At 44.8% G+C, this 25,203-nt stretch overlaps 1 protein-coding gene across 1 annotated transcript in view; it reads left to right on the forward strand.

Annotated features, from left to right (window-relative positions):
• Positions 1–25,203, forward strand: part of RBX1 (ring-box 1) — a 64,708-nt gene that overhangs the window by 30,728 nt on the left and 8,777 nt on the right. The window contains exon 3 of the mRNA XM_077277520.1: positions 13,656–13,726. Within this exon, the coding sequence (XP_077133635.1) occupies positions 13,656–13,726 (71 nt within the window). The remainder of the gene's footprint in view (positions 1–13,655; positions 13,727–25,203) is intronic.

The raw sequence follows: 25,203 nt of genomic DNA on the forward strand, positions 1-25,203 counted from the left end.
CAGAATTTAAGAGCTTGGATCAGGAGGAAGGAGAGCTGCCACTAGAAGAACAGGAGCAAGGAAGGAAGTTTCTTTTTTTGGTAGAAGACACGGAAGAGCTAGTTCAGGCGGTGAGAAATACGATGCAGATGGAGGAACCATGTCCGAAGTCCAGGCAGGATCTGATGTTCGGAGGTCTTGCATCCCAGAGACAGACGGTGTTCCCGGTGAGCGAACACATCCGACTGATGATACTGCAGGAGTGGAAGGATGTAGAACGTAGACTGGTGATGTCCCGGGAATTTAAAAGCAGTCTTCCGTTTGACCCAGAGGATATCAAGACACGGGAAGGAATCCCTAAAGTCGACGTACCTGTGGCCAAAGATACAAAGACAGCCATCCCTTTTGAGGATTCGTCAAGCCTCAGGGATGCCATGGACCGCAAGGCAGATATTCTTTTACGTCAAGCTTGGGAAACATCGGCAGCTGTGATAAAGACTAACATAGTGGCTACTTCGGTAGCCAGGTCCATGTTCTTGTTGATGGGGCAATTAGAAGAGCATTTAATGAAGACCCTGCGGGCAGATATAATTGCTTCCCTGCCCATTATAATGTCCGCCACGGCCTTCATGGCAGATACTTCAGCCGAATCAGTGAGATTTGCAGCTAGAAATAGTTCGTTATCTAATGCAACCCGTAGGGCTATATGGCTTAAATCTTGGACGGGAGATAACGCCTCTAAAAATAAATTATGTGCCATTCCCTTTGCAGGATCCCGGGTGTTTGGACAGACATTAGACATGACATCTTAGAGTTTGCATCTGATAATAAAAAAAAGGTTTTCCGGAGGATAAACCTAAGAAATTTCAGCCTTTTCAGAAAAGGCCTCCACCTCGCAAACAACCTGACTATAGAGAACAGTGGAAATCCAATAGAGGGACCTATAAAGGGTCCTATGCTCAGAACAGAAGGGGAAGAAATCCCAGGGAATTAAGTGCTAGACCTAGAAGACAATGACGCCATAGGAATAGGGGGCAGGCTCAGTCTGTTTCTGAACAACTGGAGTTGAATCACAAAAAACAAATATGTCCTCAGTATAATTTCGGAGGGCTACAAAATAGAGCTTATATCTCCCCCGCCACACAGATGTATCTGACCAACAGTTGTAGCAATCAGTTCTCCAATGTTCTCAGACCTTCAAAAACTTTTCATCTCTCAGGTCATAGTTTGGGTTCCCCCACCAGAAATAGGCAGCGGTCACTACTCTTCCCTATTCTCAATCCTGAAACCTTCAGGGAAACTCGCACAATAATAAACCTCAAACCTTTAAACGTATACGTCAAATACAAAAGGTTCAGGATGGAATCATTAAGATCAACCATCCACCTTATAGACAAAAATTTGGTAATGTGCACTCTCGACCTGGAGAGTGCGTATTATCAGGTTCCAATCCATTCAACTTCTCAGGAGCTTCTGAGGTTCTCTGTAAAATTTCCGGACCAAACCTGCCACCTCCAGTTTCAGTGCCTCCCGTTTGGACTAGCCTCGGCTCCAAGAATATTCACAAAGTTGGTGGCCGAGGTAGTGGCATATCTAAGAAACCAAGGAATTACGATAATTCCTTATTTGGACGATTTTCTCCTGGTAGCCCGAACAGAAGACACTTTACTACTACACAGAGATCGAGTTATAGCAGTGTTAGAACACCTGGGTTGGGTCGTAAACCGAAAAAAGTCACACCTAAAGCCCGAATCTCGGAAGGTTTTCCTGGGAGTGCTTCTGGATTTTACCACCAGACAATCCTTTCTACCAAGAGAAAAACAGGAGTCAATGAAAAAGACGATCATAGATTTCCTGAGGCATCAGGTTACAATAAGATCAGCCATGAAGATCTTGGGGAAGATGACAGCATGTATCACCTGTGTCAGGTGGGCCCAAGCTCACTCAAGACTACTACAAAGACAGGTCCTCTTGATATGGGATCGTTGCCAGACGTCTCTGGACAGAACAATTCAACTATCAGCAGCGATAAGAAGATCATTACGGTGGTGGACACGATACAGCAACCTAAGAATAGGTGTACCATGGATCTTGACCCCTTGTGTGGTAATCACCACAGACTCCAGTCAGTGGGGATGGGGAGCACACCTAGAAGGGAGTTTCTTCCAGGGCAGGTGGCCCGAGGACATCAGCCACAAGTCGTCAAACTACAGAGAACTTTACGCGGTTTGGGAAACTAAGAAGGAACCGTTCTCGCCTAAAGAACAGGCATGTGAAGATTTTAACATACAACATGACAGCAGTATCCTTCCTGAGACACCAGGGAGGCCCCAGACACAAGGCAATTCAAGAGTTGGCACAGAAGATATTTGCTTGGGCGGAGAGCACATTTCTGTCAATTACAGCAGTACACTTAGAAGGGTCTCAAAATATCTTGGCCGACTACCTGAGCAGGAGGGAAGTGTGTCCAACAGAGTGGGAACTAAATCAAGAAGTTTCCAACTATTATGCCACCGTTGGGGGAACTCCCAGAATAGATTTGTTTGCCACAAGAAAAAATTCGAAGGTTCCAAGATTTTATTCTCTCAACCCTTCAGACATGCCAGAAGCAGTCGACGCCTTAAGCCAAACATGGGACGAACCACTCTCCTATGCGTTTCCCCCATTAGCACTCATTCCGATGGTAAAATTCAGGAAGACCAAGCTACAGTTCTGCTGATTGTACCGTTCTGGCCAAAAAGAAGCTGGTTCCCGTTGCTGGGATCCATGACAACAGAGAACCCAATAAAACTTCCGCTATGGAAAGACCTCATTTATCAGGGTCCTGTCCTGCACCAAAACCCGGAAAAATTACACCTTTCAGCGTGGATCCTGAAAGGGACATTTTGAAAGCCCGAGGTTTATCCGATGAAGTCATTTCAACCATTCAGGCTAGTAGGAAACCGGTAACTTCAGCCGTTTACTACAAAATCTGGAAAACATTCTGTATGGAGGGTGGCAGGTCGGCCGTGATGCCGGAAACCCCGGACGTTCCCAGAGTTCTGGATTTTCTCCAATCTGGTTTCAACATGGGCCTTAAGGCCCCGTCTCACTAAGCGATTTACCAACGATCACGACCAGCGATACGACCTGGCCGTGATCGTTGGTAAGTCGCTGTGTGGTCGCTGGGGAGCTGTCACACAGACAGCTCTCCCCAGCGACCAACGATCAGGGGAACGACTTCGGCATCGTTGAAACTGTCATCAACGATGCCGAAGTCCCCCTGCAGCACCCGGTAACCAGGGTAAACATCGGGTTACTAAGCGCAGGGCCGCGCTTAGTAACCCGATGTTTACCCTGGTTACCAAAAAAAACAAACACTACATACTCGCCTTTCGGTGTCCAGGTCCCTTGCCGTCCGCTTCCTGCTCTCTGACTGAGCCGCCGTACAGTGAGAGCAGAGCGCAGCGGTGACGTCACTGCTGTGCTCTCACTTCTCACTGTACGGCCGGCAGTCAGTGAGGGCAGGAAGCAGACGGCAAGGGACCTGACGGACATCAGAAGGCGAGTATGTAGTGTTTTTTTTTTTTTTACATTTACGCTGGTAACCAGGGTAAACATCGGGTTACTAAGCGCGGCCCTGCGCTTAGTAACCCGATGTTTACCCTGGTTACCAGTGAAGACATCGCTGGATCGGTGTCACACACACCGATTCAGCAATGTCAGCGGGGCCTCAACGACCAAAAAAAGGTCCAGGCCATTCCGACACGACCAGCGATCTCGCAGCAGGGGCCTGATCGCTGGTACGTGTCACACATAGCGAGATCGCTATGGAGGTCGCTGTTGCGTCACAAAACTTGTGACTCAGCAGCGATCTCGCTAGCGATCTCGCTATGTGAGACGGGGCCTTTAGGCCTAGTACCCTTTAAGGTACAGATTTCGTCCCTCAGCACTTTCTTGGATTATTCTTTTGGCTTCTCACCCTTGGATAATTAGGTTTGTTAAAGCCATCCAGAGATTGCATCCACTTTTAGACAATTGACACCCACCTGGGACTTAAACTTAGTCCTCAGGGCCCTATGTAAGGACCCTTAACGAAGATATGCCTATTGCAGTTCGTACCTGGGAAAACAGCCTTTTTAGTAAGCTATTACAACAGCTAAAAGAGTGGGAGAAATACAAGCCCTGTCTATTAGGGATCCATACCTTCGGATTCGTTATGACCATATTTTAAAATTAGATCCATCGTTTGTCCCTAAAATAGCTTCAGTGCAAAACTGAAAGGAGATAATTTTACCCTCCTTTTGTGAAAACCCCTCTAATGCAAAGGAGCAAGCGTTGCATTCCCTTGATGTCAGGCAAGCAGTCTTAGACTATCTAGAGGCCACTAGTACCTGGAGAAGGGACCCTAACCTATTTATCCTTTTTTGGGGAAAAAATGGGTTAAAAAGCTTCTAAAACTTCTATAGCTAGATGGATCACAACGGTAATTGCTAAAGCTTACTCATCAGAAGGGGTAGATTGTCCAACAGGAATTAAAGAAGTTGTCAACTACTATAACCTCTTTTTTTTTTTTTTTTTTTTTTTTTTTTTTTTTCATAAATCTTGCTATTATGTGCCACTGAAAACATCTACTGTGTTTATTTTAGCAATATTACCTTTTATCATGCTGTAGCAGCACATCTTTAGTGCTGGATTCAGCTCTCATGGGGTTAATCGACAACTTCCTTTCTCCTGAGATATTGTGCTCTAATACTACAAGTTCCATGATGCATTGCACTGCTACTAAGCACGAACCTACCACACCCACTCCAAAACACACCCAACCCCTCCCTCCTCTCCCCCCTCTCTCTTCAAAAAGATTTGTGATGTCATTTCTGTCCAACCTCCTCTTTTTTACATTTGTCCAACCTACACTCCATTACACACAGAGGGATAGATAGATAGATGATAGATAATGGATAGATAGATACAGATATATCTCTGTCTATTTCCATAGATATGTCCATATCAATGTTTCTAAACCCCTTCACCCCTGGAGCTTTTTTCGTTTATCGCTCCCCTTCTTTCCAGAGCCATAATTTTTCCGTCAATATGGCCATGTGAGGGCTTATCTTTTGCGGGACAAGTTCTACTTTTGAACGACACCATTGGTTTTACCATGTTGTGTAACAGAAAATGTGAAAAAAATTCCAAGTGCAATGAAATGGCAAAAAAAGTGCAATCCCACACTTGTGTTTTGCTTGGCTTTTTTGCTAGGTTCACTAAATGCTAAGGCTGCGTGCACACGTTGCGGATTTGATTGCAGATCCGCAGTGTTTTTTGCCGCACTGAATTGCATCAAATCCGCAGTGTAGTGCACAACCATTGTAAGTCTATGGGAGCCGCAGACTTGTTGTGCACATGCTGCAGAAAAAGCCGCACCGAAACGCAGCTTTTTTTTCTCGCAGCATGTCACTACTTTTGTGCGGAACTGCATCGTTTCTGCAACTTTACACTTTCATTGAGTTGGGCACATCCGCAGCAAAGCCGCAGATGTAAGGCTACGTTCACATTTGCGTTGTGCGCCGCAGCGTCGGCGCCGCAGCGCACAACGCAAACAAAAACGCGGCAAAACGCACGCTGAAACGCTGCGTTTTGCGCCGCATGCGTCGTTTTTGGCCGAAAGTTGGACGCAAAAAAAATGCAACTTGATGCGTTTCTTGCGTCCAACGCTTGCGGCCATGCGACGCAAAACGCAGCACAACGCCCTGGGTTTTGACTCAAGCGAGTTTCACTCAAAGTAGTTTCCACCATGATCAGTACTCGAAAACCGGTGTCGGGGTGCATCGATCATCGGGTCTGGAAAATCTTTATTGGATGGTGCAGAGGCGGCCTGGTTTTCAACATTCCCACCATTTTGGTATTCCTTCAGTCCAGCCTGGACTTGGGCCTAGTGCCACGCTCCCTCCAAGGGGCAGGTCTCTGCCTTGTCCGTCCTGTTCCAGGGTAAGATCGCTTCCAAACTTTTTTTTTTTTTTTTATTTCTAATTTTTTCCTCCAGGGAGTCTCCCATGTGGTACCTCCCTATAGAGCGCTCCTAGACGCCTGGGACCTTAATCTGGTCGTAGGTGTCCTACAAGAATCTCCCTTTGAGCCGTTGCAGGACGTCTCTCATAGAATGTCACCTTCCTAGTTGCAATTACTGCGATCAGAAGGGTCTCTGAGTTAGCTGCTCTTTCCTGCCGAGCTCCCTTTGACTTTTCACTGTGACAAAGTAGTCCTCAGGCAGTCTCCGCCGTTCCTTCCAAAAGTGACGTTGTCTTTCCACTTTAACGAGGATATTGTTCTACCCTCGTTTTGTCCATCTCCGGTGCACCGTGTGGAGAAAACTCTTTATTCTTTGGATCTTGTGAAGGCTCTCAGAAGGTACGTGTCTAGGACGGCGCCTTATCGCCAGATGGACGCCCTGTTTTGTGCTCCTGGAGGGGCATCGGAAGGGATCGGCCGACAATAGCCAGATGGATTCGATCGGCTATTCAAGAAGCTTACTGCGTCAGATGCAAACCTATTCCAGCGGTGATCAAGGCACACTCCACTCGGTCGTAGGTGCTTCATGGGCCATTCGGCATCAAGCGTCTGCAGAGCTGGATTGCAAAGCTGCTACCTAGTCTAGCCTGCACACTTTCTCAAAGCATTAAAATGTCCATACTCTGGCATCAGCAGATGCAGGCCTGGGTTGACAAATTTTGCAGGCAGCGGTAGCGCACCTTTAGACATTAGGTGCCGGGAGTTTTGTTATGTTATTTCCCACCCAGGGACTGCTTTTGTACGTCCCATGGTCCTGTGCCCCCCAATGTGGCGAAGGAGAAATGAGGATTTTTGTGTACTCACCATAAAATCCTTCTCTCAGAGTCACTCATTGGGGGACATAGCACGCACCCTTTTGGCCTTTTGCCTATGATGGTTTTCTAGTTGACATGTTGTTCCTACTGTTAATGTTAATCTCCAACTGCTTGGTCACTGAACTGGTTCTGTCCGGAACCAGTGGGTGGTGTGTACTGCAGAGGAGCAGCTAACCCCTTTTTTGTATTCACTGTCTGCCTCCTAGTGGCCGCAGCATACAACACCCCCTCCCCCCATGAGTGGCTCAGAGAAAAGGACTTTACGGTGAGTACACAAATCCCTATTTTATTTTTTTTTTGTAATAAAAATAAGCATCTTTTATTTTGGCGGCAGCCAAATAGAAAAACAAGATATAAATCTGTATTCGCACTGACCCGAAGAAAGACGCCAAATCACTTATACCGCACGAGGAATGGCTTAAAAACATAACTTCTTGACCGACTTTTCATTCTGTCTCAAGATTGCAGTAAGGCTCGGCGCACATTTAACCTGAGCTAAGCGCTTACATTGGGGTTTCCATGTAAATCTCTAAAATACATGATTCGGACAGAACCTCTGGTGAAAGATTCCCTATAATGAGGCAGATGGAGGCACTGTGGATGTAAAATGTTCCCAACAAAAGCTTCAACTCGATCCACAAAAAAAAAAAAAAAAGCAAGTCCCCACTCGGGTCTGTCATTTGTTAATGGAAATATAGGGGGCTCCCACTTTACTGGTAGCACAAAGGCTCTGGAAAAGAAAGTGGCTCGTCACCCCACAAACGAAATCAACAAATTCGGCACTACCAAATGCCCTTCTGAGCCCCAGTGTGCCTAATCCACAGCTCAAATAACAGAGTAACATAAGGGTCGCAGTATGTAGTATTTCTTTGTAGACCATCGCCTCTTGGTGCGTGTTAATCTTCTGATGCACCGTTGAAGTCACTGGCTGCTGACAATCATGAGCTGCAGTGGTTCTGTGGAGCAGTAACTTCTATTGCTGTGTGTGCCTAAACCACGGAACAGCCTCTGTACACTTGAAAAATAAGTTTAATTGATATGTACACTGAACAAAAGCATAAATGCAACACGTGTTTGCTCCCATTTTTCTTGAGCTGAACTCAAAGATCTAAGGGTACTGTCACACTCTGCAACTTTCCAATGATCACGACCAGCGATACGACCTGGCCGTGATCGTTGGAAAGTCGTTGTGTGGTCGCTGGGTAGCTGTCACACAGACAGCTCTCCAGCGACCAACGATGCTGAAGGCCCCGGGTAAACATCGGGTTACTAAGCGCAGGGCTGCGCTTAGTAACCCGATGTTTACCCTGGTTACCATCGTAAAAGTAAAAAAAAACAAAAAAAAAAACAGTACATACTCACATTCCGGTGTCCGTCAGGTCCCTTGCAGTCTGCTTCCCGCTCTGACTGAGTGCCGCCGTAAAGTGAAAGCAGAGCACAGCGGTGACGTCACCGCTGTGATCTGCTCTTACTTGCCGGCAGTCAGTCAGAGCGGGAAGCAGACTGCAAGGGACCTGACGGACACCGGAATGTGAGTATGTACTGTTTTTTTTTGTTTTTTTTTACTTTTACGATGGTAACCAGGGTAAACATCGGGTTACTAAGCGCGGCCCTGCGCTTAGTAACCCGATGTTTACCCTGGTTACAAGCGAACGCATCGTTGGATCGGTGTCACACACACCGATCCAACGATGACAGCGGGAGATCCAGCGACGAAAGAAAGTTCCAAACGATCTGCTACGACGTACGATTCTCAGCAGGGTCCCTGATCGCTGCTGCGTGTCAGATACAGCGATATCGTATGGATATTGCTGGAACGTCACGGATCGTACCGTCGTAGCGACAGTGTGACAGTACCCTAAGACTTTCTATGTACACAAGGCTTTTTTTTTTTTCTCTAACATTGTTCACAAATGTGTCTAAACCTTAGTGAGCACTTGTCCTTTGCCGCGATAACGCATCCACCTCCCGGGTGTGGCATATCCACATGCTGATTAGGCAGCATGGTTATTGCACATTGTGCCTTAGGAAGGCCGCAATAAAATGTGCAGTTATATCACATAATGTCATAAGTGTTGAGGGAGCGTGCAATTGGCTTCCTGACTTGAAGGAATGTCCACCAGAGCTGCTGCCCATGAATTGAATGTTCATTTCTCTACCAGAAGCCAATTCCAAAGGCTTTTCAGAGAATTAGGCAGTAAATCCAACCGGCCTCACAACCGCAGACGACGTGTAACCACACCAGCCCAGGACCTCAACATTTGAGACCAGGCCCAGGACATCTGCTGCAACAATCAGTTTAAGGCTATGTGTACACGTTCAGGTTTTTTCGCATTTTTTTCACTATAAAAAGGCAATAAAACCGCGAAAAAAAAGCATACATTAAGCATCCTATTAGAATGCATTCCGCATTTTATGTGCACATGTTGCGTTTTTTTTTCAGCGGCGGAATCTCATTCCGGGAAAAAAACGCAGCATGTTCATTCTTTGTGTGGAATCGCGAGGATTCCCCGCACATTAGGAATGCATTGATCCGCTTGCTTTCCGCATGTGGCTATGCCCACCATGTGGGAAGTAATCGGATCATGTGCGGTTGGTACCCAGAGTGGAGGAGAGGAGAATCTCCTACAGGCCCTGGGAACCACATAATTGTTTAAAAGAAAAAAAACATGATATTCTTACCTTCTGGCGTCCCCGGCAGTCTTCCCGATGCTCGCGTTCCCAAGGATGCTTTGCGGCAATGGCCTGTGATGACGTGCCGTCTCTTGAGACCGCTACATCATCTGGGGTCATTGCCGCTAGGCATTACTGGGAACGTGAGCATCGCAAGGAGCGGGAAGACTGCCGGGGGACGCCGGAAGGTGAGAATATTACGTTTTTTTATTTTTTTTTATTTTTAGGCTATGTGTACATGTTCTGGATTTCTTGCAGAAATTTCTTGAGCGAAACCGGACATTTTATGCCAGAAATCGGCATGCTTTTTTTTTTTTTTTTTCGCGTGTTTTTTTCCAGAGCTCCCCAATGCATTAAATAGTGGGGAAAAACGCGAAAAATCCGCAAAATTAATGAACATGCTGCGTTTTTTACCGCGATGCGTCTTTTTGACTGAAAAAAACTCATGTGCACAAATTGCAGTATGCATTCTAAATGGTGGGACGCATAATGTATGCATTATAGCGAAAAAACGCAACGTCTGCACACAGCCTTAATGTTAGATCTTTTTACTATTGGTGCTGCATAGGCAGCATCAATAGTAAAAAGTTGGTCACACTTATCAAACACTGACAATTGTGACCAACCTGTCAATCAGTTTTCCAAGCGATGCTACAGATCACTTGGAAAACGCTAGCATTCTGCAAGCTAATTACGCTTGTAAAACGCTAGTGTTGAGCGGGAAAACACATGCCAATTCCCCATGCGTCTTTCCCGCGGCAGGGAGTTCCAGAATTGCTGTGGAAATTTCCTCGGAAATTCCAGACGTGTGCACATAGCCTAAGGCTTCTTTCACATTTGTCGGTACGTGGCCGTCGCTAAGCATCGGCGTGACGTACCGACGGACGTTGTGAAAATTCGGCACAACGTGGGCAGCGGATGCAGTTTTTCAACGCATGCGCTGCCCATTCTAAAGTACTGGGGAGGAGGGGGCGGAGTTCCGGCCGCACATGCGCGGTAGGAAATGCAGGACCCGACGTGCGAAATAAAACGTTCCCTTGAACGTGTTTTTTTTTTTTTTTTGCCACGACGGTCCGCCAAATACTGACGCATCCAGTGCACGACGTATGGAACGTGTGTCCATATGTCGGGATGCGTCGGCAATACAAGTATGTGCAAAAATAAAACGCATCCTGCGGGCAACTTATAAAAACTCATTAAAAATGCATACATTATGCATCCTATCATTTAGAATGCATTCTGCATGTTTTGTGCACATGGTGCGTTTTTTTCCGCGAAAAAAAGGCATCGCGGTAAAAAAAAGCAGCATGTTCATTAATTTTGCGGATTTTCTGCGTTTTTCCCGCTATTCTAAGCATTTGGGGAAAAACGTGAAAAAAACCGCATGCGGATTTCTGGCAGAAATGTCCGGTTTTTGTCAGGAAAATTTCTGCAAGAAATCCTGACGTGTGCACATACCCTAAAATTGCTGTTAGGAGCAAGCACCCTTCAAATGAGACCTGGAGCAGTTTGCAAAAGTGGTCCAAAATTCCAGCTGAGAGGTGTAAGAAGCGTTTTATGGTTATAGGAAGCGATTGATTGTATTTATTCCAAAGGGTGTGCAACCAAATATTAAGTTGTGGGTGCCAACAATTTTTTGTCCAGGCCATTTTGGGGGTTTTGTAAGATTTGATGTTGAATTTTGCCTTTTCTTGTGTGGTGTTCCTATTCACAAAAAAGAAAGGTGTAATTGCTTAATTTTCTGGGAGAAATACCGTATTTTCCGGCGTATAAGACGACCCCCCAACTTTACCAGTTAAAATATAAAATCTTCTTAAAAGTCGGGGGTCTTCTTATACACCGTATGTCGTCTTATAGGGCCGGTGAATATGTGCCTTTGAGTGGTCCTGATGACGACGAGGGGGCGTCTCACAGGAAAGTGAGTATCCCCCATTACCTCATCGTAGCGCTGCAGCGTGGGGTCTCTGTGCTGGGAGCGGCGGCTGCTGTGCTGTGGGGCGGCGGCTCCTCTTCTGCAGTGTGGGGCCTCTGGTGCTGTGGGGCGGCGGCATATCTTCATGCAGTCGGGGCTCCTCCGGCATCTCCTTAAAGCCCGGAGTCCCCGCTGGCAGCTACAATGAGGTGGCCTCCGGGAAAATGGCCGCTGCTCAGATTCAGATCTCGTCCCGAGATCTCTCGGGAGAAGAGATCTGAATCTGAGCAGCGGCCATTTTCCCGGAGGCCACCGTATTGTACCGATGGAGCGGACAGCGGGGCCTCCGAGCTTTAAGGAGATGCCGGAGGAGCCCCGACTGCATGAAGATACGCCGCCGCCCCACACTGCAGAAGAGGAGCCGCCGCCCCACAGCACAGCAGCCACCGCTCCCAGCACAGAGACCCCACGCTGCAGCGCTACGATGAGGTAATGGGGGATACTCACTTTCCTGTGAGACGCCCCCTCATCGTCATCAGGACCACTCCCCCCACCATATACACCTGGCGTATAAGACGACCCCCGACTTTTAAGATGATTTTCAGGGGTTAAAAAGTCGTCTTATACGCCGGAAAATACGGCAGTTACATTTTCTGAAACAATTTTAAGTGTGCCAAAACTTTTGACTGTGTACTAAAAAATGTTTAAGGGTACCGTCTCATATTGGCACTTTGATCGCTACGACGGCACGATCCGTGACGTTCCAGCGATATCCATACGATATCGCTGTGTCTGACACGCAGCGGCGATCAGGGACCCCGCTGAGAATCGTACGTCGTAGCAGATCGTTTGAAACTTTATTTCGTCGCTGGATCTCCCGCTGTCATCGCTGCATCGGTGTGTGTGACACCGATCCAGCGATGCGTTCGCTTGTAACCAGGGTAAACATCGGGTTACTAAGCGCAGGGCCGCGCTTAGTAACCCGATGTTTACCCTGGTTACCATCGTAAATGTAAAAAAAACCAAAACAGTACATACTTACATTCCGGTGTCCGTCAGGTCCCTGGCCGTCTGCTTCCCTGCACTGACTGTGAGCGCCGGCCGTAAAGTGAAAGCAGAGCACAGCGGTGACGTCACCGCTCTGCTTTGGCCGGTTCTTACACAGGATGCAGGAGGAGTGCAGGGAAGCGGACGCAGGCACCGGAATGTGAGTATGTGGTTTTTTTTTTGTTTTTTTTACGTTTACGCTGGTAACCAGGGTAAACATCGGGTTACTAAGCGTGGCCCTGCGCTTAGTAACCCGATGTTTACCCTGGTTACCCGGGGACTTCGGCATCGTTGGTCGCTGGAGAGCTGTCTGTGTGACAGCTCTCCAGCGACCACACAACGACTGACCAACGATCACGGCCAGGTCGTATCGCTGGTCGTGATCGTTGGTAAATCGTTTTGTGTAACGGTACCCTAAGGAAAAAAATGTGTAGTACATCTGTTTGCTGGGCACCATGGCACGAGTGCATACTTATCAGCGCAGTGTTAATTAGGCTACGTTCACATTTGCGTTGTGCGCCGCAGCGTCGGCGCCGCAGCGCACAATGCAAACAAAAACGCGGCAAAACGCATGCACAACGCTGCGTTTTGCGCCGCATGCGTCCTTTTTTTCATTGATTTTGGACGCAGCAAAAATGCAACTTGCTGCGTCCTCTGCGCCCCGACGCGGGCGCCGCAGGGACGCATGCGGCGCCAAACGCAAGTGCACCGCATGTCCATGCGCCCCCATGTTAAATATAGGGGCGCATGATGCATGCGGCGCCGCTGCGGCGAGGACCGCAAATGTGAACGTAGCCTTATTCTGAGCGATTATGTAACACTTGTGCTGTATGCAGCCTCAGGCTGCCGTCACACTAGCAGTATTTGGTCAGTATTTTACGTCAGTATTTGTAAGCCAAAACCAGGAGTGGGTGATAAATGCCTACGTGGTGCATATGTTTCTATTATACCTTTCCTCTATTTGTTCCACTCCTGGTTTCGGCTTACAAATACTGATGTAAAATACTGACCAAATACTGCTAGTGTGACAGCAGTCTCACACTCACAATAATCTTGTGTATTTTTGGAGAAATAATCCTTGTAAAACCTGTAAAGGAAAATATTTGGTATGTTTTATTTAACGTGGTGATTTTAACTACAAAATCCATTCATTAATGCATTTATCTTGTAATCTCTTCTAGGTATAGAATGTCAAGCTAACCAAGCATCAGCCACTTCAGAGGAATGCACTGTGGCATGGGGCGTGTGCAATGTAAGTGCTTAAATGGTCTCTGTCTCTTCAACTTTTTTGCTTTTTAGATTGCCAATATACATTTTAAGTGTAGTATACTTTATTACCAAAAAATGGTCTTTTAAATGGTTGACAAATTGACAGCTACACTTTCAACACAGCAGTTGCTGGTGTTTTTGTGTGTATGTGCACATTGGCTCCCATTGACCCTCACCAACATTGCTGCAGATCACCAATGAATTACAAGGACAGCCGTAGACGTGCTGAAAGATCATCTGTGGCTGTCATCTTGGTACTCCTGTGAGGCTCAGCCACAAGATCAGCTTTGTAGGAGACCACTATGTACAGTGGCATGTAAAAGTCTGGACACCCCTGGTCAAAATTACTACTTTGAACAGTTTAGCACGTTGAAAGTTAAATGATCTCTGAAAGCCCTAAAGTTAGATGACACATTTCCTTTATACACTGCTCAAAAAATAAAGGGGAAACTAAAATACCACATCCTAGATATCATTCATTAAAATATTCCAGTTGCAAATCTTTATTCAATACATAGTGGAATGCATTGAAAACAATAAAATATAAAAATTATCAATATAAATCAAAATTAACATCCCATGGAGGTCTGAATTTGGAATGATACTCAAAGTCCAAGTGGAAAATCAAATTACAGGGTGATCCAACTTCAGTGGAAATGCCTCAAGACAAGGAAATGCTTGGTAGTGTGTGGCCTCCACGTGGCTGTATGACCTCCCTACAACGCCTGGGCATGGTCCTGATGAGGTGGCGGCTGTTCTCCTGAGGGATCTCCTCCCAGACCTGGATTAAAGCATCAGGCCAGCGTCACACTGGCGTTTTAAACGGCCAAGTGCAATGCGATAAAAAATCGCATTGCACTCGGACCAATGTTAACATATGGGGCAGCTCCCAGCAGCCGACTTTTTGTCGGCCGTTTTCCTCGGTCCGAGACCATCTCAGCATGCTGCGATTTGTCTCGGACCGAGGAAAACTCTCGGCTCACTCGCACCCATATAAGCCTATGGGTGCGAGTGAGACCGCGCACACCACTCGGATATCATCCGAGTGCTGTGCGTTATAAGCGGACCCCAGCAATGGAGGAGATGGAGAAACTCTTTTCTCCGCCTCCTCCGCAGCTGTACTCCGATCCTCCCTGTGCGAGAGAATCGGAGCACAGACGCATGACACTCAGCTCCTGCTCTGCTGCGAGCAGGAACCGAGGGTCATTAGCATATCGCATCTGATGCTCTCGCATCGGATGCAATACGCTAGTGTGACGCCGGCCTCAGTCAACTCCTGGACAGTCTGGTGTTGATGGATGTAAAGAGACATGTCCCAGATGTGATTGGATTCAGGTCTGGGGAACGGGTGGGCCAGTCTTTATCATGCAGGAACTGCTGACACACTTCAGCCGCATGAGACCTAGCTTTGTCATGCATAAGAAGGAACCCAGGTCATTCAAGATGCTTTTCTTGTTCTGATGAAGTCTGTAGTACTTTGAAATGTGTTAATTAACTAAAGAAAAACGCATGTACTGTCTGGATTTTAATTTTATGAGATTTCAGTAGTGCAGATTATCCGCAAAACCTCTATTTGTGCCTTTATTTATTTATTTTGAGCAGTGGAGTATGAATGGTTTGATGCAAAAAATAAGCAACCTTGGAGATTTGTGTCCTCAGATAACGTTGACCAAGCCTTTGCTGGTTTGAATTTATAGGGGGACCCATATCAATTTTTTTTTTTTTCTTGGGTTCCACTGTTAACTAGCCAGTAGTGCTGAGCGAATATACTCGTTACTCGAGATTTCTCGAGCATGCTCGTGGGTCCTCCGAGTATTTATTTTTTAGTGCTTGGAGTTTTTCTTGCCGCAGCTGTGAATGATTTACATCTGTTAGCTAGCTTAAGTACAGTTGGGGATTCCCTAGCAACCAGGCAACACCCACATGTACTTATGCTGGCTAACAGATGTAAATCATTCAGCTGCGGCAAGAAAAACTCAAACTCCGAGCACTAAAAAATACTTGGAGGACTCCCAAGCTTGCTCGAGAAATCTCGAGTAAAGAGTATATTCACTCATCACTACTAGCCAGTAAAGACTAAGCAAACAGCCTGGGAACATTTGACTATTGGCTCCTTCCCAGAATATTAACATAAGCCGTCGGCTTTCCCTCTGCAGGTTATGTAAACTGTGGGAGCCACGCAAACATTTTTAGAAAAATAAACGGATATTGCATGTCACGCAGATTTGACAGTTTCTTTTTTTGTTACAGCATACGTAGGTTAATTATGTTAATGATCCTACATAGGCTGGTGTGTGTCTTTATTTAATATTAATGAGGGTATCTGGCTGAAGAGGTTGAACAAGGAAATTACTTTTTTTTTTTTTTTTTTTTTAATCTTTATTTAGCTCTAAAGTTTTTTAAAACTCATCAAAAAAAGCGTGTATTTTCAGCTGCGTTTTTTTTGCCAAGAGATGCAGAAACCTAACAGAAATTTCTGCAAGCAAATACGCAACGTGCGCACACAGCCTAAAAGTCCAGTCTTTCAAAATACATACACTAGCAATTCTGTATGGATTTATAAAAATATTTAGAGCAGAGTCCTCAGTGGTTGATATCTTTTCAGTTAGTCAGTAAAAAGGTGGTAACAAATTGCAAGCTTTCGAGACTACGTCGGTCTATCAGGCATAAACTAATAGAAATTCTGAAGAATCACATATTTATGCACAACACGGCACAGAAATAATGACATAGATAAGACAGGTGACGTGACGTGATGTGATTCTTCAGAATTTCTATTAGTCTTTGCCTGATGAAGAGACCGGAGTAGTCTAGAAAGCTTGCAAGTTACCATCTTTTCAGTTAGCCATTAAAGGGAACCTGTCGCCCCCAAAATCGAGGGTGAGCTAAGCCCACCGGCATCAGGGGCTTATCTACAGCATTCTGTAATGCTGTAGATAAGCCCTGGATGTATCCTAAAAGATAAGAAAAATAGGTTATATTAGTCACTTGGGCGTAGCGGTCCAGTCCGGGGCCTCCTACCTTCATAGGATGACGTCCTCTTCTTGTCTTCAAGCTCCGGCGCAGGCGTACTTTGCCCTTTTGAGGGCAGAGCAAAGTACTGCAGTGCGCAGGCGCCGGGAAAGGTCAGAGGCCCGGCGCCAGCGCACTGCAGTACTTTGTTCTGCCCTCAACAAGGCAGACAAAGTACGCCGCAGCATGGAGACCAGAAGAGGACGTCATCTGATGATGGGAGGCCCTGGACCGCGACGCCCACCCATTGGACTGGACCGGACCGGGACCGCCCCTGGGTGAGTATAATATAACCTCTTGTTCTCATCTTTTAGGATACATCGGGGGCTTATCTACAGCATTCCAGAATGTTGTAGATAAGCCCCTGACGCTGGTGGGCTTAGATCACCCTTGATTTTTGGGGGTGACCGGTTCCCTTTAAAAGATATCAACCACTGAGGACTCTCAATTCTAAATAATTTTACTATCCACTGGCTAACACGGTATTTTTTTATTTTTTTTCTGTATGGATTTATGTAATTTTACATTGGAGCTTTGGGAAAAAAAAAGTTCCACAATTGGATTTATTTCAAGATCTATTGATTAAGCCAATTTTGACCTTGATGACAGGCAAATTTTTTTAAATCTGACCAGTTCCACTTTAAGGGTATGTGCACACTCTGCGGATTTTGCTGCGAATCCGCAGCTTTTCCGGAGCTGCAGATCCGCAGCAGTTTCCCATGCGTTTACAGTACAATGTAAACCTATGGGAAACGAAATCCGCAGTGCACATGCTGCGGAAAAAACTACGCTGAAACGCAGCGGTTTACATTCCGCAGCATGTCAATTCTTTGTGCGGATTCCGCTGCGGGTTTACACCTGCTCCAATAGAAAACTGCAGGTGTAAACCCGCAGCGGAATCCGCAATAGAAACCGCGATAAATCCGCAGGAAAAACCGCAGCGGTTTTGCACTGCGGATTTATCAAATCCGCTGCGGAAAAATCCGCAGCCCTCACAGATACATGTGCACATACCCTTACTCTGGAACACTTCATAACAGTAGTAACGTTTGTTTGATATCACATTTGAAGTGGGTCCTAAATGACAGATACCCAAAAGTGACACCATTCTAAAACTGCACACCCCTCAATGTACTCAACCACATTCAGGAGCGTTAATTAATTTTCTGTGAAGCACCCCCAAGAGTTAAAGCAATGTGGAAGGGAAAAAGTGAACATTAATTTTTTTCCAAAAATGTTACTTTAGCTCCAAATTTGTTACTTTCACAAGGGTAAAAGGAGAAAATGGACACTAAAATCTGTTGTGCAATTTCTTCTGAGTATGCCGATACCCCATATGTGTGGGAAAACTACTATTTGGGCGTACGGCTGGTCTCAGAAGGGAAGTAGCATAGTTTTGACTGTTTGAACGCAAAAATGCCTGGAATTGAGAGCAAACGCCATGTGTCATTTGGAGAGCCATTGATCTTCCTAAACAGTGGAAACTCCCCTCCACATGTGACCCCATTTTGGAAACTAGTGTGATGAGTACCTTGAAGCCCCAGGTGCTTCACTGAAGTTTATAACGTAGAGCTGTGAAAATAGTCCTTTCACCCACAAAAATGTACTTTTAAGTTCTCTTTTTTTTCTTTTTTTTTTTCTCCCCTTCTTCCTTCGTCCAAATTTGTAATTTTCACTATGGATAATAGGAGAAAACGTATCCCATAATTTTGTTGCGCAATTTGTCCTGAACGCTACTATACCCCATATGTGGTCTAAAAACTTCTGCTTGGGCACGTGGCACGGCTAGGAAAAGAAAGCGCTATTTGCCTGGGATAGATTGTGAAAGCCATATCACGTTTGAAGTGCCACGGCCATGTGAAAACAGCAGAAACTTTCCCCACAAGTGACCTCATTTTGGAAACTAGACTGGAATTCATCTAGGGGTGTAGTGAGGATTTTGAACCCATAGGTGCCTCACAGAATTTTAGAACATTGAGATGTGGAAATACAACACTTTAGTGGTAAAAATGTACTGTAATGTACTGTATTTTTCGGATTATAAGGCACTTTTTTTTTTTTTTAATTTTCCCCAAATTTGGGAAAAAGGAGGTGCGCCTTTATAATGCGGCTATACCTTACTGGCCACGGTGGAGCAGGGTCCCAGAGTCGCTGCTGGAGGAGGCAAGATTGGAGCATTGCTGCAGGCTGGGATGAGGGGGGTATTCGGATGTGTGCTGGTGTTCGGTGGTGTGGGGGCTCTGTCGACATTTTGTGAAAGCCCAGAGCCTCCGCACTTACATTGGTTTACCATGCGGTGGACTCCAGGAAAATGGCGATACCAGATTTATTTATTATTTTTTTTTTTAGATCTTTCTGCGATCGCGCAATAAAGATGTGTATTTTTTTTTGCTAATAGAACTGTACGAGGGTGTTTGCAGATTTTGTTGGGGTGCCGTTTTGGAAAACAGTGTTTTTTTTTTTTGTTTGTTTGTTTTTTTTTTAAATTCAGATTTTTCACTAAGAATGGGGGGGGGACGGCAATTCAGTTTTGTTTTTTTGTTTTTTGTTTTTTTATAGATTTGTGATCGCGTCATGCCGATGGTGATCTTGGGCCGAAAGATGGCTGTGGGGTACCCACAGACAGTAGCCTGTAAGCACCTGCTCCTAGCAGGAGCTGGCACTCCGTCTCACTGCCTGTGAGACGCTTATCTAATTCCCTGCAATGCAGAAGCATTGCCGAGTATTACATCAGTGATCAGTCAGTGTATCAGTCCTTCCCAGAGCCATAACTTTTTTTTTTTATTATTATTTTTTTTTTTCCGTCAATATGGCCATGTGAGGGCTTATTTTTTGCGAAACAAGTTGTACTTTTGAACGACATCATTGGTTTTACCATGTCGTGTACTAGAAAAAGGGGAAAGAAATTCCAAGTGCGGTGAAATTGCAAAAAAAAGTGCGATCCCACGCTTGTTTTTTTGTTTGGCTTTTTTACTAGGTTCACTAAATGCTAAAACTGACCTGTCATTATGATTCTCCAGGTCATTACGAGGTCACAGATAAGAGAACCTAGACATGTTTGGTGTCTAAGGCTACGTTCACATTAGCGTTAAGCTAATGTGCGTCGGGTTTGCGTCGGCGACGCAGCGGCGACGCATGCGTCATGCGCCCCCTATACTTAACATGGGGGACGCATGCGCTTTTTTTTGTTGCGTTGTGCCACACATGCGTCTTTTTTGCCGCAAGCGTCGGACCAAGAAAACGCAACAAGTTGCATTTTTCTTGCGTCCGATTTTCGGCAAAAACCGACGCATGCGTCGCAAAACGCAGCGTTTTTGCGTGCGTTTTGCCGCGTTTTTGCGTGCGTGTTGCGTTGCGTCGCCGACGCAGCGGCGCACAACGCTAGTGTGAACGTAGCCTAAGTGGTGAAAAAAAATTGCAAACTTTGCTTAAAAAAATAAAAAATTGCGCCATTTTCCGATACCTGTAGCATCTCCATTTTTCGTGTTCTGGGGTTGGTTGAGAGCTTATTTTTTGCGTGTCGAGCTGACGTTTTTATTGATGCCACTTTAATGCAGATGCATTCTTTTGATCGCCCGTTATTGCATTTTAATGCAATGTCGCAGCGACCAAAAAAACTTAATTCTGGCGTTTCGATTTTTTTTTTTTTTTTTTTCTCTCGCTACGCCATTTAGCGATCAGGTAAAAAAAAATTTATTTTTTCATTGATCGGGCGATTCTGAACGCAGCGATACTAAATGTGTAGGTTTGAATACAAAAGAAGATATGCGGCAGCACTCACCAGATGACGTGGTTCAGTCCTTTATTGAAGATAAAAGATTCATTACAGCATGTTCACGGCACGGGGGAGTACGGACATAGAGGAAGTGAGCAGGGATCGACAACAGCTGTTTCGCGCTATTCCAGCGCTTCTACAGGTCTACTTTTTAAATGTGTAGGTTTGATTGATTTATTTATTTTAAATGAAATTCTTGTGCCCTAAGGCGGGGTTGGGGTATGTTGCGCTCTGACTAGGTATTCATAATGCAGACTGACAGTGACCTGCCCCCTAGTTTACATAATGAATATCTGTACATACGAGAGGAAAAAAAAAAATCTGCAGGCAGGTGCCAGCCGTGGCACCTGCTCTGCAGTAAAATTGCATGTTTTATTTGCCAATATTATTCAAGTTGCATCCAAATGTCTTAGTGGCCTAATTGCCACCAGACAAGAAGATTCCAACAAAAAAAAATAAAAAATCTTTTTATTAATGCATAATTAAAATAGATAATTAAAACACAGGAATAAAAACCTCCAATTGTGGAAGGGGAAACACAGAACAAAATCAGGAGTACCAGAGTGGAAAATATGTAAACCAATAAAATCCCTGAAAAAAATCAATATAACCTATAGGTCAAGTAACAACAAAATGCCACTAGTATAGAAGTTAAAATATTGTCCCTGTAGAGGACAATTATCAGGCATTACAGGAGTTAATGTAATATATAGCCACAATTCACATAATGAAACTGTCTGGCAAGTGATGCATAAAGATCTAATGTATCAATATATCAATTGATGTACCACAATATCTAATGCATCAACCATGTAGTCACCAGTAAGGGTATGTGCACACGTCAGGATTTCTTCAGGAATTTTTGCATTTTTTTTTGCGGAATTCCCCAATAAAAATGCAATAATTCTGCACAAAAAAACGCTTAAATTATGCATCCTATCATTTAGAATGCATTCCGCAGTTTTTTTGTGCAAATTTTGTGGTTTTTTTCCGCAAAAAAAACGCAATCCGCAAAAAGAAGCAGCATGTTCATTCTTTTTGCATTTTTTTTTTTTTTTTGCGGATTTCCCATGATTTTGGAGTGTCAAAAGAAAATTCCGCAAAAAACGCAAAAAAAATTTGCGGATTTCTGGCAGATATGTCCGGATTTTGTCAGGAAAATTTCTGCAAGAAATCCTGACGTGTGCACATACCCTCAATATGCCTAAATAGGTCAAACATGAAACATCCATTACCTGAAGGTAAGTGTTGCTGGCCAAAAAAAATGGATCCGGGTTTGTGCTCAGGGACCGTTATATTATTTTTTTTTTTAGGGATTTTATTGGTTTTACATCATTTCCACTCTAGTACTCCTGAATTGTTTTGTGCTGTTTTTAATTATCTATTTTAATTATGCTTTAATATAAAAGTTTTTTTTTTTTGTTTAGGCTACTAACAGACATTTTTTTGATGTTTATTAATTGCAATGTATAACATTTATTTATTTTTTGAACATATTGATATTATAGTTTTATTAAAGTTAGTAAGCTAGAGGAAAGGGGGGGATGAAATCCAAAAAGAACTACCGTATATACCCGAGTATAATATAATAACTAGGAAAGCTTATTGACTCGAGTATAAGCCTAGGGTGGAAAATGCAGCAGCTACCGGTAAATGTCAAAAATAAAGATACCAATAAAAGTAAAATTGAGACATCCGTAGGTCGTGTTTTTGAATATCCATATTGAATCAGGAGCCCCATATAATGCTCCATACAGTTCATTATGGCCGCATAAGATGCTCTATACAGTTCTTTATGGCTCCATATAATGCTCCATACAGTTCTTTATGGCCCCATATAATTCTCCATGCAGTTTATTATGGCCCCATAGATGCCCCATATAATGCTCCATACAGTTCATTATGGCCGCATAAGATGCTCCATATTAAAATATGCCCCATATAATGCTCCATACAGTTCTTTATGGCTCCATATAATGCTCCATGCAGTTCTTTATGGCCCCATTTAATGCTCCATATAATGCTCCATGCAGTTCATTATGGCCCCATAGATGCCCCATATAATGCTCCATGCAGTTCTTTATGGCACCATAGATGCTCCATATAACGATGTGCCACATATAATGCTGCTGCTGCACTAAAAAAAAAAAGACATACTCACCTGTCGTCGCTGCTCCTCGGCGTCCCGTCTCTCCGCACTGACTGTTCAGGCAGAGGGCGGCGCACACACTAATACGTCATCGCGACTCTGACCTGAACAGTCACTGCAGAGGACGGGGAAGACGGAGCATCGGTGGAACGCGGAAAGGTGAATATGAAATACTCACCTGCTCCTGACGCGGTCCCTGCATGTCCCACGGTCTCCGGGCGTGGCAGGAAGAGCGGTCACATGGTACCGCTCATTACTGTAATGAATATGCGGCTCCACCCCTATGGGAGTGGAGTCCATATTCATTACTTTAATGAGCGGTACCATTGACCGCTGAACAGGGGAAGAAGCTGCCGCACCCGAAGACCGTGGGACATGCAGGGACCGCGTCAGGAGCGCCGGGAGCAGGTGAGTATTTGACAGTTGTTGCTCCCCCTCACCCACCGACCATGACTCGAGTATAAGCAGACAGGGGCACTTTCAATCCATTTTTGGGGGGCAGAAAATCTCGGCTTGTACTCTAGTATATACGGTATTTGAAAATCGCGCAGTAGCAGCTCTTGGTGCATGTGCTGGTGGCACAATCTTAGAGGAGGAAATTTTTGTCTTCTCCAGTAAGATGGTGCCGCCAGCACATGCACAGTAGTTGCTATCTGATTACAGCTACACTGATGGCACCCGATGTGCCTGCGCAGTAGCTTTTTTTCAAATTGAGGCTGTTTTTTTTTTTTTTTTTTTTTTTTTTTTTTAATTAGATATTCATTATGCAACCTAGGATGCAGGTCACTGAAGGATCAGTGACCTGTCAGCAGTCTGCATTATGAATACCTAAGAGCACCACATACCCCAACCCTGCCTTAGGATATGTGCACACGTTGTGGATTCGTGTGGATTTTTCCATGCAGATTCTGAAAAATCCGCAGGAAATAAACCGCAGCGTTTACGCACGGTATTTTCCGCAGCATGTGCACTGTGGATTTGGTTTTCCATAGATTTACATGGAAAACTGCTGTGAATCTGCAATGTGTGCACAGACCCTTATGGTTAATGAGAATCTCGTTAACACAAAACTGAAAATAAACAACCAGAAGACTGATTTCATCACCCAGATATTTTAATCAGTATAACGGCGCCGACCTGACACTGTCTGTTGGTTACTGTGCATAATCCTGCTGACAGGTTCCCTTTAACCCTGTTTTCCTGTTCCTGCTAGCAGTTCTTGAGATGAGTGCAGGGCTGCAGGCATTCTGTATCTGAGCCTTAATGCTCTTATCTGTAGAGGAGGAGCTTTACTACTCAGCATGTGTATATAAAGTGCAGTGACACGGGAGCTGTTTGTCAGTGTGTATGGCGGTCAAGATAAGGATATCCCTCATGTCCTTGACCACCTGCATGTTGTTGCTGCATCGGGCTTTGCTGTCTCCTTTTCTTAGCAGTTTCCCAATTAACAACTCGATGCCTGGTCTGGGTTTTTTGTTTTTTTTTCTTAGTGTCGCATGCAACTATACCTCTGAAAGACAGGGTCTTGAAGAGTGGGATGCTGGTGTAAAAGTTATCTATGTAGAGGTGGTGACCTTTATCCAGCAAGTCCCACACAATTTTTCCACTCACCCCCAGGACAAGGGGGGCTTTGAGCGGGTTCAATCTGGGTGAACTCAACTCCCCCCAAGCCCCCCCCCCGTAGATCCTGTATCTCTCAGTGGTGTACCCTGAGGCACTCTCGCACATCTTGTACAGTCTTATTCCATGCTTGGCCCTCTTACTGGGCAGGTATTTTTGGAATTTTAGTCTCCCTTTGACATGAACCATAGATTCATCAATAGCAATGTCCCTCTGGGGTATGTACCCCTCAGCAAATTTTCTGCTGAAGTATTCAACCACTGGCCGAATTTTTATATGGACCATCAAAGTTGCGCATTATCACTATAATGCAAACCTTTTTTGAGCCCTTCAAATTGTGTCCTTGTCATTGCCATACGGAATACCGGTGTGCTGTAGAGTATATCAGTACTCTAGTATTGCCGAATCTCTGGTTTGCGGACTACGTCCATATGCAGCACAATGCCTCAAAATCTCATCTCTGCTGCACTTACAGGGGTCCATCTAGTGTATGATGACATGGGGTTTTGGATGAAAAAATTGGGTATAAAATTTTTTTGTTTTGATTTTCTGATTTTTGGGCTGATTCATCAAGTGCGACGACTTGGTCACTAAATTTGCCACAGATGTACTCCACTCTCCCAATGGTTCTGTGTATTTATTTATTTTTTTAAATGTATTCATTGGAGGGAAATGAACAGCACAAACTAATTTTGGTATCATTCGAATTTTACTGATGGTAATTCATGGCAAGTCAATTTTGCTGCACATGTAATGCTGTATAAATCAACCCCCCTAAAAAAACAACAATGCCGACTCTTTATTTAACAGTTCTCGAAAGTTTGATTTTTTTTTTTTATTATTATTATTTATTTATTTTTTATATAATTTTTCAATCAATCGAGCCATATGAGGGCTCGTTTTG

This window comes from Ranitomeya variabilis, chromosome 8 (genome assembly GCF_051348905.1).
Source record: "Ranitomeya variabilis isolate aRanVar5 chromosome 8, aRanVar5.hap1, whole genome shotgun sequence".
NCBI classification, from domain to species: domain Eukaryota; kingdom Metazoa; phylum Chordata; class Amphibia; order Anura; family Dendrobatidae; genus Ranitomeya; species Ranitomeya variabilis.